At 37.9% G+C, this 16894-nt stretch overlaps 3 protein-coding genes and 1 pseudogene across 4 annotated transcripts; 2 read left to right on the top strand and 2 right to left on the bottom strand.

The window, feature by feature from the left end:
- The first annotated feature begins 589 nt into the window (after window positions 1–589).
- Window positions 590–2817, top strand: LOC137733010 (uncharacterized). Of its 2 annotated transcripts, XM_068472240.1 has the most exons (6): window positions 590–890; window positions 1205–1364; window positions 1454–1630; window positions 1717–1815; window positions 1897–2142; window positions 2300–2817. In XM_068472240.1, exons 2-6 carry the CDS (start codon window positions 1242–1244, stop codon window positions 2597–2599), a joined length of 945 nt encoding a protein of 314 aa, XP_068328341.1. In that variant the 5' UTR covers window positions 590–890; window positions 1205–1241; the 3' UTR covers window positions 2600–2817. The 2 variants fall into 2 exon arrangements, with proteins under 2 accessions (XP_068328341.1, XP_068328348.1); XM_068472247.1 differs by lacking the exon at window positions 590–890 and having other exon boundaries at window positions 920–1364.
- A 303-nt stretch (window positions 2818–3120) lies between these two features.
- Window positions 3121–6717, bottom strand: LOC137733044 (uncharacterized protein At1g01500-like; annotated as a pseudogene).
- Window positions 6718–9209: 2492 nt separating this feature from the next.
- Window positions 9210–11310, top strand: LOC137746087 (uncharacterized). The gene is made up of 3 exons (XM_068486153.1): window positions 9210–10135; window positions 10207–10405; window positions 10717–11310. The coding sequence occupies exons 1-3, from the start codon at window positions 9210–9212 to the stop codon at window positions 11308–11310; spliced, it is 1719 nt and encodes a 572-aa protein (XP_068342254.1).
- Window positions 11311–13038: 1728 nt separating this feature from the next.
- LOC137713076 (cytochrome P450 82A3-like) lies at window positions 13039–16406 on the bottom strand. Its single transcript, XM_068452328.1, has 2 exons — window positions 15427–16406; window positions 13039–13874 (listed from the first exon to the last, which is right to left on the bottom strand). Exons 1-2 carry the CDS (start codon window positions 16381–16383, stop codon window positions 13251–13253), a joined length of 1581 nt encoding a protein of 526 aa, XP_068308429.1. The 5' UTR covers window positions 16384–16406; the 3' UTR covers window positions 13039–13250.
- Window positions 16407–16894: the final 488 nt, after the last annotated feature.

Here is a 16894-nt window from a genome sequence, read left to right as displayed (position 1 = left end):
ACCCATGTCATAAAGTCATTTCTTACTTTCCCTAATACTAAATAAAGCTCACACATGTATATATAAAAAGTAAAACAAAAACTATCGTATAGAAATGTAATTTTTATTTTATTTTATATTTTTTAATTAAAGATATTATCATGGCAATGTGGGTGATGTTTGAAAAATAAAAAGAAAAAATTGATTATCTATATTAAAAGAATGAGCAAATAAGCTAAGTTTCACAATAGATTAACATCAATGTGATTGAAATTCGTCTTTGATAAAAACTGAATTTAAAACTTCTCGCTAAAAATGAAAACTACTATATCGTAGTACTAAAGGGTTTCATTTTATTGACAAAGAGAATATATTCATCTTTTTCGTTTTTCCTCGGCATCTCTTTCCGTTTTCCTATTAAATATTCCCCGGTTGCAACTTGCAATGTTCCAAGAATATCGTCACTTAATAATCCGCCACGTTGAGCGGCATCGACCCAAGACAGTGATTCTCTCTTCAAAGGCCACACGTGCAAATATTAAGTGCGTGATAAAAAAAACACGTGGGAGTGGGTTTCGCCGCCCGTCATCGCTCGAAATATCAGCAGGCAGTGGCTCTGCCGCCAGGAAAAATACAGAAAAAGGAAGGCGCAGAGCCGAGAGATTGCACTTCACACACACACACACACAAACACTCTGGAGGGGAGGGGAGGGGAGACCAAAATATCTGGAAGACCTGCCAAATCAGGACACGGAGGAACTCCAAAAAGCTTCAGTCTTTCCCCTTTTATCTTCTTTCTTCACTTGTATCTCGTGCTAGTGTTACAAAAGGTCATCACATTTCTCTCTCTCTCTCTCTCTCTCTCTCTGTGGGGCAAGCAGTTGGCAAGGTTGGAGGCTTTGGATTTCCAGGTAGCAATGAACACTCTCTGCTCATGCTATGTGCTTGGTTTTTATGTTTTTAATTTGTTTTTGTTTCATTTTTCCTATGAAAATTAAATTGCTAGAAAATTTCTGAGTTCTTGTAGTTCTTCTGTTTGTGGGGCCCAAGATCTGGATAGTTAACAATGTTCAATTCTTCTGGAGCATGGACTGTTTGATTGTTTGACTTTTAAGATTGGGTTTGGTTGGTTGATCTAACACCGCAGTTTGCGTGATTTTTCCTCATTTGTTTATCATTTTCTACCCCTTGTGACGTTTGGCGTCCCTGTTTCATGCAAGTCCAGTAAACGAGCAGCTATTAAGTTCCTGGGTGAATGCTTGATGTTGTATGTGAAGCTGCACTCAGTTGCGAAAGATTTTGATATCGAAAACTCTGTGGACATGTTTCGCCTCTGGAGCACTTCTCATCAGCAAGAGAACGATCCCTTGAACCATGACGCTAAGGTATTGAAAAAGTTTGAAGTTTACAAGTCTTCAAGGAAATGTGAAAAAATCCTTCTTAGTTGAGTTCATGAATTGCAATATATATGCAGATCAGTGAGCTCAAGGCTGCGATTGGACCGCTATCTGGACGCAGTTTGCAGTTCTGCACTGATGCATGCTTCAGGCGGTACTCGGAGGCGCGAAATTGGAACCTTGACAAGGCGAAGAAAATGTTGGAGGAAGCACTCAAATGGAGGTCAACCTATAAGCCTGAGGAAATCCGCTGGGTAAAATTGCTTTACTTTTTACAATGTTCTCTGTTTCTAATGCTTACATTTCTAGCTGAGTGTTGATGTGATTGTTGTGTTGTCAGCACGAAGTTGCATGTGAAGGCGAGACTGGGAAAGTTTGCAGAGCAAGTTTTTGCGATCGTAGTGGGAGGACTGTTCTTATACTGAGACCGGGAATGCAGGTATTAAGCGTTGTCGTTTTGTATTTCTGATTCGTTGAGCATTCACTAGGGCGAAGATTAATGCTACTGGAAATGTTGCAGAACACGGTATCAATAGACAATCAGATGCGGCATCTGGTGTATCTGATTGAGAATGCTGTGTTCAACCTTCCGGAGGGCCAAGAACAAATGGCGTGGCTGATAGACTTCACAGGGTGGACGCTAAGTACTACCGTGCCTGTGAAATCGGCTCGAGACACCATCAACATTTTACAGAACCACTACCCTGAGAGACTAGCGGTAGCATTTCTCTACAATCCCCCACGCATTTTCGAAGCATTTTGGAAGGTTTGAGTTCTGTTCTTCCTATTTGCTTCATTGAACATTACTTCTGCCAAAAGAATCAGGGGTCGTGCGGTTTGTGCTGTTATAATCTAGTAGTTATTCAAATTGATGATAGATAATTGAATCGAGTATCTGAGATTGTTCTGTTCGGTTGATGCAGATTGTCAAGTATTTCTTGGACAACAAGACATTCCACAAGGTTAAGTTCGTTTACCCGAAGAACAAAGATAGCGTGGAGCTTATGAAACAATATTTCGACGAGGAAAATCTCCCTATTGAGTTTGGAGGACCAGCCATACTAAACTATGATCACGAGGAATTCTCGAAACTAATGAATCAAGATGATGTGAAATCAGCTGCATTTTGGTGCCCCGATGACAAACTACCACATTGGGCTAATGAGCGTTCTGAAGCCGAGGTGGCTCCAGAGCCAGTGAGTCTTCCACCGGCAGCCAGCTGAGTCTCCCTCCCCTACTCTCAGCGCATGATCGTGATTAAGCACCAGAATCCTCCAGAGCAGGAGCTGATAACCCTAAAGTATATGAGAATAAGTGAGACGGACTAACTGGTTGAGATGGTGCTGTAAGCCTGCAAGCTACAATCCAGTGAGAGATTACCTTGCAGGCATCTGAGAGTGCCCTAGTCAGAGATTACCTTAATACTAAACATGTTTAGTGACTACATTATCATTAAGAAAACAAATTAGCATTCTGATATCTTTCAAAAAGAATTAGCAATCTGGCATTGGTTTTTTTTATAAATATCTCATCAGCTGTGATGTGAGTGAGACCAATCCGACAATGCGTAATTAAAATTCTGAAGCACTTGTTTGCAAAACCTTCATTTTCCCCCGTCTTCTTGAGCCTGAGCTTGAACATGTGCACTGTTTTTCTCTCCTGATATCCGTATTTAGTCTGATAGCCAGAAATAAAATTTATTAAATCGAATTTTATTAGCTTTGGGGAAAGAGATGTTATCTACTACAACGAAATACAATATTTTACCATTTATATACTTTTGTCCAAATCAAAGACTGTTCATCTCTTTCTATTACACCCTTCTTCTAAACAAACCTCTCACCAAAAGTTTATGGAGGAAACAACAGAGAATACGAAACATATAAACTGTCAGCTACACAAACAGTACTAAGTCAAAATCTGTCGTTCGAGATGCACGTTAAATGTGGACGAGGTTAGCTGCCTTTCGAAATTGAGCACACATTGACATCCGGATATTTAATCACACCAGGCGCCTCTTGAAGGTTCGCGTGGTTGTTTGGTAAGTACGGACCAGCAAACCGACCCCTATGCCAACTCCAAGACAAACGCCAAGTCCGATACCCACGCCAACTCTCACACCAGCATTGAACCATGAGAGTTCTCCGTCTTCGCCGTCCATATATTCCGTCCTCCTCCAGTACATATTGTTGTACTCGTCCTCGTTCTCCGGCTTGTAGTTTCTGTACTCTGCTACCTGCAATTCAAGAAAGGTTAGGGGATCCCAAAACGTACAACCCCAACCGAAGAATAAATAACAGAGATATGAACTATAACAAATGAAGGATGCTATGATGACTAATTATACCCCTTGGTAAGTTAACCTTTCCTTCTTTACGCAAGAGATAAAACCAACAGAACAAATTCATGAATGCCATCTTAACCAGGGTAAATTAAGACAACCATCGTATCAAGATCCCAAAGATAATAAAACGGTGCCAATAAAACCTTCAGAATATTGTCTACAACAACCCAGCAGAAGGTGGGGCCTGCAACGACGGACCATCCCCACGTCTCGTTGGATGAGGCCAATGTAAGTCTGACTCCAACAAGGATATGAAAAAGAAGACAGAACGGGCCCCATCACTTGAAAACTGTGCCCCACCCATAATACCCATGTGCCATAAGATAAGATTTTGTTTGCAAGTCCTTGTTTAACAAGAAGTACGTTTCTGGGCAGGAAGCACAGGCAGGCAGCTGCAAGGCTCGTACGAAAGAGTTAACAAAGGCAACAATTTCACCATACCGCTATATAGTTTTAGATCACTGGGGACCTACCTCCCGAAAACGACGAAATTGTTCAACACCTCATCTATCAAATGAGTCCTACAGTACACTGGTGTGCGGGATGCACCGGTTTTATGGACCACTAGATTCGAATGTTTGGATTAAAGCACGTAAACCTAGTCATCCACGGAAGCAGACACCGATGCATTGTCCAACTTTTGATATCAAATACTGCAATGACTGCAAATAAAGCTTCAAATAATTTTTCGCCTTATAACAAACGAAAACTGACCCTAGAGTGAGGCATTAGATGAACACAGGCGCCTTACAACATGCATATACCGACACAACCCTAAGATACCAGATAAATGCAACTATGGCAAAGCACTGAAGTGAACATAGCAAAATTTGAGTTTCAATCTTTCAATACAAAAAAAAAGTTTCAATATGTACCTCCATATCAACTCCAGGAGAGACATCTTTCTGGCATTCGGTTGTCTCGTACTCTGGTATTGCACCCAACGTGCTCTTCCTATTGTGTTTCTTTCTACAATGAAGCTGCAGGGTCTTGGTTAAGATGATCGGTGTGCCAGAGAAGCACCCTGTGATGTAAACTTCAATGGTTGGTGCAGTTAATTCAGCGCCACCAAGATGTTTCCCCTTCAAAAATCCAGTGCAAGCACTGATATCTGATTCACAATTCATGCTCCATCGCTTGACATTGTTTTTTGATTCCCCAACGAAACCGTTGCTATTAGACATCTCTAACACCCCAGAGAGGATGAGATCATCTTTGTCATACACCTCAAATCTCGCGCTCCCCATCAACCTTATACTGTCTGTATTCACAAATGTGGCCTCTTCAGATTTCTTATCTACCCGATCCCTTCTAAGATGTGAAGAAACACCTTCAGAGTGAATGCTAGTTTTAGCACCATTGACTTCCAAAAGGGTAATCCGGGCTTACAGGAATATGATGTAGAGTCAGAAACTTTGGGGTCGAATCATCAACCTTAAAGTTACTGATCCTCACATAGAAGACTCTAAAATCAAACCAAGATGAAGGTAATTTACTGCAGGGCCGGTAAGGAGAGTATCTTATAATCTGGAGGGCATGATTCTCAACTTCACCATTGCTTGAAACTTCATTTGAACCATCCATGATTTAGGAGGGCAATCCTCACTGAAATCCCTTGATATTGATCAAAACGGCAATGTCATTGCAGTAGGAACCACACAAGTTGAACTCGGACTGACATAAGAAACCTGTGAAGAAATAACCAGAATATTTTCGGTTCAGATAATCACAAACAAAGGAGGAAAAAACCCAGAAACCCGGATGGTCAAACTCAAATCCATTAAACCAGCACATAATCAAGAAAAGTTTGCCTTTGCCCGGCAAAACGGTATTTTTGTAAGGGGAAAAAAAACACCCCATTGTTAAGAAACAGAAAGTTAGAAACCCATAGATTGAGGAAAAAAGAACTCAATCTCACAACTGAAGGAGCAAAAATCCAGCTCTACATGCTAATAAATAGGATTTGAAAACAAAAGGTATATGCTCACTCTTATCTTGAACAAACACAAATCTAACTTCATAGAAAGATGAAACATTTATATGGAAAGTAATTTCCGCACACACGCCTTTTCTCCGTCTGCACACCCTTGTATATTTATAGCCTTCGAATATAAATCAAAGAACATAAATAAACACGAGTGTGCAAAACGAGAATAAAACTGTGCAAATATCATTTCCCATTTATATTAGCCTAAAAGTATAGCAATTCAATCAATTTGCCATCCAAATTTACAGATTAATTTTAGAGCTTTTCACTGCATGAACATAGTCTTCAAACAAATAAAATAAAAGTACACACAATTTATTTGACCAGAGGATGAAAACAGGAAGACCAACCAGCAGATCCTGGAATTAAACAAGAATTGAACAATTCAAATCTTCAATCTTCAAATCCAATTCGTAATTTCGTAAAACTTTAAAGGAAAGCAGACGAACTGAAACCAAATTGAATTCTGAAATATTTGCAAGAGAATATTGCAAAATTACGAAGAAAAACAAAATAAATATGCTGCAAAAGCTGGCCACAATCAGTCAATTCACAGAAGCAGCCAAATCCATCTCTCTTCCTCTCAAACGAATCAACAGCCACAAACAAATAAAGAGAAAAAAAAATTAAAATAAAAACCTAACCAAGTAATTGATTCAATTCCATCCACAATCTTCAACTGCAGAGAGTGACTTCCCGAATCGCTTTCGAAACTCCTTCAAGGTCGAGGCTTTTGATTCTCCTCCCAGCCCAAAATTCGTGGCTGCCAATCAATATTACGATTGACTCGAGTCCTCCAAAATAAAATAAAAATAATTGTTGGTTGCTTTTGTTGTTGTTTCCTTCTTTGGGATCGAAAAACAAAAAGCTTGAGGCTTTTGAGTTTGTGGCGCGTGGATTCTGAGAGTTTCCGAAAAAGGGAATGAAATGGAGAGATGGGTTTTATAGGGGAGCAGGAATCTGAGAGGGAAATGGGCGTTTACTTGAATTTTGTTGTTCATCTTATCCGACTGGGGAGGAGGCAGAAGAATTTGGACTTGCTTCGATTTTGAGATGATTCTGAAAAAAATTGTTATAAAAAAAAAGCTGGGAGCTATTTTTGTGTTTGGTAAACACTCAGCTTCAACTTTTTTTCACAGTTTTGGATGAAAAAAAGCCAAAAACAAGAAGCTGCAAAACTCAACTTTGAAAAATTGGTTTTTTCACATCTGTTTTACATAAAAGTTTATCAAACACTCTAATACTGCTTTTTTTTTTCAAAAGCACTTTTACAAAAAAGTTTACCAAACACTCTGATGCTTTATTTTACAGCTGCTTATTCTCACAGCACAGCAGAAGCAGTTTTTTTTCAAAGCACAGCAATAGCAAACCAGCCCTTCCTGTCCCTGAAAGCCTGAAAGGGATGGGCAACGCCCAATTGCTTGGTTAGAAATTAATAATTAGTTCTTTTTTAGTGGTGCAGTGTTCGCCCCTCTACTCTCGGAGGCAAATTGTCTTCCCTCCTGTCTGGATGTCCTTCTTATCACTTCTTACTTTATACGGTCACGGTTAAATTATGTTAATATTTTATATTAATTTTTTTATAAAGATAATAAGACAAAAAGTAATAGGAATATAAAATGTTGACGTGGCTTAATTGTGACCGCACAAATAGAAGGGGATGAGAAGGGCATCCAAACATGAGGGCATACAATTTGTCTCCCTCTACTCTTTTTTCTTACCCATTTTTTCATTCACCATTATAAATAGTTAGAAAACAGATATACTCTCTTCATAAAAATAAAAACAAATCAATAGTTATTTTTTTAGAGTAATGCTACACGTACAATATATTGTATTATTACTTATATCATTTCTTTAATAAAAGTGGAGTTGCCCGCTCTTCAATACTTGTGAATCCCATTTCAATAAAAATGATTGTACAAATAAATGATAAGAATAATATTTTTGTATTTCCTCATAGTATAACTTTGACACATTGAAAACTAAAAACATTTGAAATTTTGGGGTCCATTTTTTTAAATATTTAATTATTAGTTTAGATTTTTTTTGGAATTAAAACTTTATTTAATAACTATTTTCAGTTATTATTTTTTGTTTAAAAATTAAAAAAATTTAAAATCTTAAAACAAAATATTTAGCAAACAGTCTCCTACTCTTAACCATTAATCATACAAAAGATGATGGTAATGACTTTTTTTTTTTTTTTTTTGGAACAAATGATATTATCTATACTAATGCGGGAGAGGGTGAGCTTATCCTCACAATAGCTAGTAATAATATGGTTCAAACTCGTGTTTGGTGAGAATCGAACAGTTAAGACCTCTCACTTACAAGTGAAGAAGAATACCATTAGAGCATACTACTAAATTACGATGGTAATGATTTCTTAAGAAAAGTTGATTTTCACATTTTTTTTTCTATTTCTCACATACCTATTATTTTTCATCATTAAGTTAAATAAATCAAACAAAAAAAACGAAAATGATTAAATATAAATGCGTAAAAAAAATTATCCTAATATAGCCAATTTGTTTTCAACCATAATGTCTATAAGCAAAATAAGCCTCTTCTTATGGGCTGAAAGAACAGTTTATGAAGCCCAAACCGTTGATACAAAGTTGAGCCCAAATTTTGTGTGAGCAAACCTATAATGCGATCCAAAATAAAGGGCCAAGAATCTCCCAAATCCATTTCAACCAATCAGCCCAATCTAATCTCCGAAGGAGAAAAACTCGACTCCTTGACATTTTACATATGTAATCAGTCCAACTACTTCGTCGTCTTCATCGTCTCTGTCTGCAACTGCTGGTGAGAGCTTTCGACTTCGTTTTTACTTTTTTAATTTTGAAGCTCAATCTGATTCCCATAACCCATCTCTGAAACTGAAATGAAAGCCTGCTTTTCTGTTTTTAATTTCGAAGCTAAAAGGCCTTTTTGTTTTGACTGATTCAATGACCTTTAGCTTATCTGTTATGTAGATTGGATAAGCTAAAAGTCCCTTTTGCTTTTTGTATATAATATTATTATTGTATTTTATATATTATATTATAATATACTATTGTGCTGTCATGATATTTAGATTATAATACAGTGGTCTAGATATTATTGTGCTTTCATGATATTTAGCTTAATCTGTTATGTAAATTGAGTGGTCTAGATATTTAGATTATAATATTTTATGTATATGCTTTCATGATGTATTTTTTATTTCTTAAGTTAATATAAATTTCTCATGTATTAGTCTCTGTCTATACGATGAATTGACTCTTATTGTTTATATGTTTGTTAATTTAGGAAAATGAATCACCCTGATAATCATGTGAATGATAATGCTAATTTAGATGAGATTGTTGAAAATTATAATGCTCCGCTGTGGAAGTATGTCAAAAAGCTCAAAAAAGTGGGAAATAAAGGATGAGGAAATACTGAATTTGAGTGCAATTATTGTCATAAAACTTATAAAGGATCCTACTCTAGGGTCAAGTTTCATTTGTTAAAAATGTCTGGAAACGGGATCGCACCTTGCAACAAGGTTACTGATGAAACTCTTGCGAAAATGAATAAGCTAGTTCGAGAGTGTGAATACAAGTTGAAGAGTTCTGCTCCTAAGCATGTTTCGTTGCCTAATACCGGTTCATTCTGTTATGATCTACCTGAAGCAAATCTTGATCCAAAGAAGAGAAAGGGAACAAGTGGGCCTCTCAGTAAAGCTTTTAACAAGGAGGCTCGAGATCAATGTGATGCCGAAGTTGCAAGGATGTTTTATACAAGTGGCTTATCATTTAACCTTGCAAGAAATCCGCACTATCGGAACTCATATGTTCGTGCTTCTACACTTCCAGGGTATGTTCCACCAAGTTACAACGCACTGAGAACTACTCTTCTGCAACAAGAGAATAGTCACATTGAGCGGTGCCTCCAACCAATCAAGCGCACATGGAGCACTAAAGGTGTAAGTGTTTGCAGTGATGGGTGGATAAATGCTCAAAGGAGACCACTTATTAATATTATGGCAACTTGTGAAAGTGGGCCAATGTTCTTGAGAGCAATTAATTGTGAAGGTGAATACAAAGACAAGCATTGTATTGCCAACTTTCTTACAGAAGCTATTAAAGAAATTGGTCATGAAAATGTTGTTCGAGTGATCACTGATAATGCCCTTGTTTGTAAAACTACTGGGTTACTTATTGAGGCCCACTATCCCCATATCTTTTGGACACCCTGTGTTGTTCACACTCTTAATCTTGCTTTGAAGAGTATATGTTCTCCGAAACAAACAGAAGTTTCGTATGAGGACTGCAATTGGATTTCAACTATTGCTAGTGATGCTTGGTCCATAAAAATTTTTATTATGAACCATAGCATGAGATTGTCCATGTTTAATGAACATTGCAAACTAAAGTTACTTTCCATTGCCGAAACAAGGTTTGTTTTCTCCACTTTTTTTTTTTTTTCCTTATTCAATTATAAGTTGTCCTAATTTTTAAATTTTTCAGATTTGCTTCCACACTTGTGATGCTTAGAAGATTTAAGGAAATAAAGGAAGGTTTACAACAAATGGTGATTAGCCCGAATTGGGCTTTGTACAAAGAAGATGATTTGGTTAAAGCAATGATGGTGAAGCAAAAGATATTTGATGAGGATTTTTGGGACAAGATTGATTATATTCTTTTCTTTACAGCTCCAATATATGAGGTTATTAGAATGGTTGACATAAATAAACCTTGTCTTCACTTGGTGTATGAGTGATAGGATGCTATGATTGAAAATGTGAAAGCTGCTATATACAGGAATGAGTGCAAGGAATTACATGAAAAAAGCAGCTTTTTGATGCGGTGTATCGCATTTTATTGGAGCGATGGACCAAAAGTAGCACACCACTTCATTGTTTGGCACATTCATTAAATCCAAGGTAATGATTTTGCTAACTTACTTATAAATTCTTCTAGATTAATTTTTAGATTTATGAGTACATTTTAAACTGCTATTTCTTTTATTTTAGGTAGTATAGTTCAGAATGGCTCCAAGAAGACCCTAGTCGTCTTGCTCCACACCGCGATGTTGAACTTACAATTGAAAGGAAAAAGTGCTTTGAGAGATACTTTTCCAATGAGGAAATTAGAAGAAATATCAATGTGGAGTATGCCTCTTTCTCTATGTGCTTGAATGACTTTGGAGCTATTGATTCTATGAATGATAGATTTCATTTGGAACCAGTGATGTGGTGGATTGTCCATGAAGCTTCTACACCTAGTCTCCAATCCATAGCATTGAAGCTACTTGGACAACCTTGTTCCTCCTCTTGTTGTGAAAGAAATTGGAGCACTTATAGTTTTATTCACTCTTTAAGAAGGAACAATATTACACCACAAAGAGCTGAGGATTTGGTATTTGTGCATAATAATCTTCGTCTTTTATCAAGGAATAGCTCAACCTATAAGGAAGGTATTACTCAATTGTGGGATGTTGGAGGAGATGGCTTTGAAAACTTGGGTGAAGGTGTCGCGATGCTTGAAATAGCTAACCTTTCACTTGATGAACCGTCATTGGAGACTACTTTAGTTACTGGAGGAGACATCATGAATGTGGAAGTTGAATGAGACTTTGTTTTTTTTAATTTTCGTTTGGATGTTCATTTTAATTTTTCAAGTTTGAAGACTAATTGCTTGTTGGATGGACTATCTTTCTAACTGTTTGGAGTTTATTGAAATAAATTTAAACTTGAGTAATAAATTTGAATGTTTATTTTATAATATTTTAGATATATTTATTTATTTATATATATTTTTAATTACCGTATCCTTGACGTATCGTGTCCTCATTTTTAGAAATTTGACGTGTCTCTGTGTCGTATCCCCGTATCCGTGTCCGTGTCCATACATCCTAGGAGGAGAGGGATTGAGAGTTTGGGAGGTTCTGAGAGAGACTGAGAGAGAGTTTTAATTTCTTTTATAAATGGTTGAGATCTAACTTCAAGCAATTCTAACGGCCACATGTATTTCAAATACACATATTATATATATATATATATATATGTATATATATATATATATGTATATATATATATATATTTTTTTTTCGGTTTAGTTTTGTATTATCGAACATACCGTCCTTTAGTCCCGATTTTTATACCGAATTTTTTAGAATTGTTCGGTTTCGAGTACCGAATAATTTGGGATTTTCAGGTTTGATTTTTCTCAAGTCAGGGTCAAAATTTTCGGATCAGATTTGATTTTTTTTTTGGATTTCTTTCTTTGTCACATCTCTGCCCGGGGCGGATCACTTCTCGGGCCCGCTCTACCACCGTAGCACGATATTGTCTGCTTTGGGCTTCGACCATGCCCTCACGGTTTTGTTTCTGGGAACTCACACGAGAGCATTCCCAGGATGGGTCTTCAATATTGTAAGATCCCACATTGCCTAGGGGAGTGATCCTTAAATGTATATTCTCATCCCTACCTAGCACGAAGCCTTTTGGGAGCTCACTGGCTTCGGGTTCCGTAAGAACTCCGAAGTTAAGCGAGAAGGGGGCTAGAGCAATCCCATGATGGGTGACCCACTGGGAAGTTGCTCGTGAGTTCCTAAAAACAAAACTGTGAGGGAATGGTAAGCCAAAAGCGGACAATATCGTGCTACGGTGGTGGAGCGGGCCCGGGAAGTGATCCACCCCGGGCCGGGATGTGACAATTGGTATCAGAACCTAATCCTGACCGTGGTGTGCCGACGAGGACGTCGGACCCTTAAGGGGGGTGGATTGTAAGATCCCACATCGCCCAGGAGAGTGATCCTTAAGTGTATATTCTCATCCCTACCTAGCACGAGGCTTTTTGGGAGCTCATTGGCTTCGGGTTCCGTAGGAACTCCGAAGTTAAGCGAGAAGGGGGCTAGAGCAATCCCATGATGGGTGACCCATTAGGAAGTTGCTCGTGAGTTCCCAAAAACAAAACCGTGAGGGAATGGTAAGCCCAAAACGGATAATATCGTGCTACGGTGGTAGAGCGGGCCCGAGATGTGACATTCTTGCCTTACAAATAATGTTAGAAATATCTTGATATCACATTACTGATATGCAAAGTGATGTAAGCAGTAAACATATCATTGCTGTGCAAATTTTGCACTTCAGAACAGTTTAGACCCAGGTTAATGTAATGAAATCTCAGTTTTCCAATCAATAATGAGAAAAACCTAATCAAAATTAATTTTTCGATAATAATCGCAAATGGACTATTTTATTTTGTCCTGTTTGTGTACTGGCGAATGGGTGGGTTCTTTACAAACAAATTCAAAAACAAAAAATCCGGAGGCAACAGACCCAAAAGAGAGCCCAATTGAAAATGTAAATGGAGGCATTTTTGGGGTACTTTTTTATTGCTAAATATGCCCATTCTCAAACACTCATTATTGCTAGGTTTTTTATCTTATATTGGCAGTTGATTTATTGATTTTACGATTACAGATATAGACATATAATTATATATAACTAATAACAACCAAAATCTCTTATTTATATCCCACACCTAATATTCTATATTTTCTTCTTTTATCCATAGAGTTCAGAAGATAAGCGAGGTTTGATGAGAACATTGAGTGGAGATGCCTTAACGTTGGTTATTCCAAAACTCTCTGTCATATCAATTGGTGCACTCGACGGGTTTGAGATTTCAAACGCATGCAGAAAACTAGCCAATGTAAATTGCACCATTTGAAGACCAAATGCCAAACCAGGGCATGATCTTCTACCACTTGAAAAAGGAATATACTGAAAATGGTGACCCTTCAGATCAACATCCTTGTGTGTGGTAAGAAATCTCTCTGGCTTGAACTCGAATGGCTCAGGCCAATTTTTCGGGTCAGTTTGGATCTTCCAGAAGTTTGGGATGAACCGGATGCCCTTTCGAATATGGTAGCCAGCAATGGTGCAATCTTCAGTGAATATACGCGGCCCTGATAATGGTCCTACTGGGTACAAACGTAACGTCTCCTTTACAATAGCTTGGATGTAGACCAAGTTGCTTATATCTTCCTCACTCACAACTCTTTGTTTGCCTATTTTGGTGTCCAGTTCGTTTAGAGCTTTTTTCATAACATGAGGGTTGTTCAGCAATAACGATAGTGCCCACGTCAATGTCACCATGGTGGTATCGCCACCTCCTGCAATAACATTCTGCCCAAGGAATATTTGCTTGATTAACATTTATACATTCTTTAGGTGACCAAAATGTTAAAGAGATTATCTTTTTAAATCATATCTTGTAAATCAAAGAATATAACGGTTGATAGTTGAATTTCATTCTTAAAGATTTAAAGAAAGAATCTAACCATCAACCATTACATCATGTGGTCTACAAATACAGTCTAAGAAGATAATCTCTCTACCATCACTCATTGATGAGTAGACAAATATGTCGCATGAATCATATATAAAATTGGAAATCAAAAAAAAAAAAAAAAAACTATTGTCTAATGTTATCATTTTATTTTTATAGACCATGCAATTAGCTTATAAGTATTGAAGAGTAAAAATAAAATCTTGATATGTTTAGGCCTTGTTTGGCACACCGTATAAGACCGCCGGATAGTATTAATAGTACGAAACGAGTGTTTGGTGAGCTTCGTATTAAATAAGCACCGGATTATTTAATCCGGGCCCACTTATTTTATACACCTCCCACCCGCTTGTTTATCCCAACCAAAACCTTCAGATAATTTAGTCGGGTAGAACTCTCGTTGCTTACTCCGTCCCTCTCTATCACTTCTTCGTCCCTCTCCTTTTCTCACAGCACTCTCCTTCCACTTTCTCACATCGCCTGCACTCTCTTGTCTGGATCCCAAGTTCATCTTCGCCGCCTTCTTTTCTCTCTCTGTTCCTCCCTCCTTACACACACGCACCTCCCACCTCATCCGTTCGCCTTCGATCTCTGACAAGTGACAACAAGACCTTCCATGGGTTGGAGGAGGAAGATGATGATTCGAATTCTTCCGATCTGGGTTCTGACAAGGAAGGGAGCTGGGCTCCGACGAGGACGGGGATTGCAATTCGGATTTGGGCTTCGACGAGGAGCCTGTTGGTTTGTTACCATTGAAAATATTCAATATGGGATTTTAATTTTGGTTGGTGAATCGATGAGTGGCTTCGTATGGAGGGTGGGATTTGATAAGTTAATAGTAAATATTTCTAGTATTATTTTGGGTATTTTACCATTTGGAAGAGAATTACTCTGGCGTGGGACACAGGTTTATTATCAAATCTTGTTCTTATGTTCAATGCATCTGGTTCTCTAGCATGTATTTTCCGAACTTGTTTCTTCCTGCCAAATAACAATAGGCATGAAATTTATTATGAATGCTTTGTGAATGAGTTGCCTTGCTGAGCATTTTCACATGATTGCATCTTATTATGCAGGTTGTGTTGGCAGCTAATGACTTGCCTTCTATCAATGAGGTAACTTACATTGAACTGATTGAGATTATATCAATGATGTAACCTCCATTTTCTTATTCGGTTCAGTACCAAACACAGTATAAGTAATACGATCATTAGTCCGATACTGCACCAAATGTTCGACTAATTTAGTCAGTACTATCCGGTGGCTATTTATCCTATCCGATAGAAATAGTCAGTACAATCCAAGCTACCAAACGAGGCCTTAGTGTCTAACTCCAGCCTTTTATGGTTAATTATTTGCCTGCAAAATTAATGAATTATATATACGTACCAAGCTTGTGGCTCTGGTGATCGTATCAGCATCAAAACTGCCAAGGTCTGCACCATCAAGCACAGAAAGCAACGCATCTATGAAGTCCTGTTCTCCTTTTGCATCGCCTTTTGCTCTCCTCTGCTTATGCTCTTCAACCCACTCTGCAATAATGGCGTGGATTTCCGTTGCACTTTTCTTCATTGCCTTCTCATGTCCACCCCAATCCAACCACCGCAGATAAGGAACCGCATCACCCACCAAAAACATGCCCAGATAATCAAATAACTCCCTCAATGCAGTCTGAACCCTACGCGCTTCTTTCTTCTCATCCCCAGCGGCAGCCACCGAATACCGCTTTCCAGCCACCATTGTAAGAATAACGTTCAGCGTCATGTCCCCAAGCCATTGCTTTAGCTCTACAACCACTCCAACTTTCGAGCCCTCCTTTTTCTTTGTACTCCAAAGTTCGTGCAATTCTTTTAAGAAAGTAGCCACTTCCGACACTCGAATGTGCTTGAGCAGCTCAACCTTCCGGACTGAGAGCAACTCCAAGGTAACGATCTTGCGAATTTCTCGCCAATAGGGTCCAGGTGGTCCAAACCCAAACATTGCATAGTTGTAGCTAACGTGATCTACAACCGCCATCTTTGGGCGAGAGAGTACGCTCAAGTCTTTGGTTGTGTAGCATTCTTTTGCGATCTCACTGCTGCTTATCACCAACGACGGATGGACGCCAAGGCGGATAGTGAAAATGGGTCCGTACTTGTCCGCCATGGCTCCCAAAATTATGTGAGGAGGTGTGGAGCCTCCGAACAAACGAAGGTGACCAAATATAGGCCATCCACCCTTGGCTTCTGGTGGTGATAATTTGCCCTTGTGATTGGCAGCTCTCCATCTTCGTGATAAGTAATAGAACACGATGAATACTGTGAACAGGCCAGCAGTGATAGAGTTTGCATAAGGGAGAGAATCCATTATTGCAACGCAATCATTAGAAAGCTAGAGACTGTGATTTTTACCGAACTGGGTGAAGGCTTAAGTTTATATAGAGCCCTGTCATACACACGCAGAGATATAAAGGAGTAAAATGGGCACGTGTACTACGTATGAATCGATTGAAATAAATAACCTTTTATTACCTGTTAAAAAGTAAAAGATAGATGGTTTATAATAAAGAGTCGGATCCTTTTCATTAAATTCATCTAATTAATCAATCTGAATTTTTGAAATTTAATTCAACAATTACAAATAAGGGATTTATTTAAAAGTTATAATAACTTTAATCGTTGGATTAAATTCATATAAAGAGAACTTATCCATTCCAATTGTCTTTTTTTTTTCTTTTCCTGTTTTTTTTTGGCAAATCATTAATTTCCTTTACAACCCGTATAAAATTAATTGTGTCAATCAAATATGCAATAAGGATATTTTAGGTATTCAAAAAATATAAAATTTGTAAAATAAAGCATAATTATTTTACGTGGAT

This window comes from Pyrus communis, chromosome 1, assembly GCF_963583255.1.
Source record: "Pyrus communis chromosome 1, drPyrComm1.1, whole genome shotgun sequence".
Lineage (NCBI taxonomy): Eukaryota > Viridiplantae > Streptophyta > Magnoliopsida > Rosales > Rosaceae > Pyrus > Pyrus communis.
Note: the sequence above shows the minus strand (reverse complement) of the source record. Positions and strands in the feature narration are given on the sequence as shown.

Coding starts and splice junctions, on each gene's coding strand:
- LOC137733010 (XM_068472240.1), top strand. CDS start 1,242: ATGTTGTATGTGAAGCTGCACTCAGTTGCGAAAGATTTTGATATCGAA. Junction 1,365..1,453: donor CCTTGAACCATGACGCTAAG/GTATTGAAAAAG, acceptor ATATATATGCAG/ATCAGTGAGCTCAAGGCTGC. Junction 2,143..2,299: donor TTTTCGAAGCATTTTGGAAG/GTTTGAGTTCTG, acceptor CGGTTGATGCAG/ATTGTCAAGTATTTCTTGGA.
- LOC137746087 (XM_068486153.1), top strand. CDS start 9,210: ATGTCTGGAAACGGGATCGCACCTTGCAACAAGGTTACTGATGAAACT. Junction 10,136..10,206: donor CTTTCCATTGCCGAAACAAG/GTTTGTTTTCTC, acceptor TAAATTTTTCAG/ATTTGCTTCCACACTTGTGA. Junction 10,406..10,716: donor TTACAGCTCCAATATATGAG/GTTATTAGAATG, acceptor TATTTTAGGTAG/TATAGTTCAGAATGGCTCCA.
- LOC137713076 (XM_068452328.1), bottom strand. CDS start 16,383: ATGGATTCTCTCCCTTATGCAAACTCTATCACTGCTGGCCTGTTCACA. Junction 13,875..15,426: donor TCACCAGAGCCACAAGCTTG/GTACGTATATAT, acceptor TTCCTTGGGCAG/AATGTTATTGCAGGAGGTGG.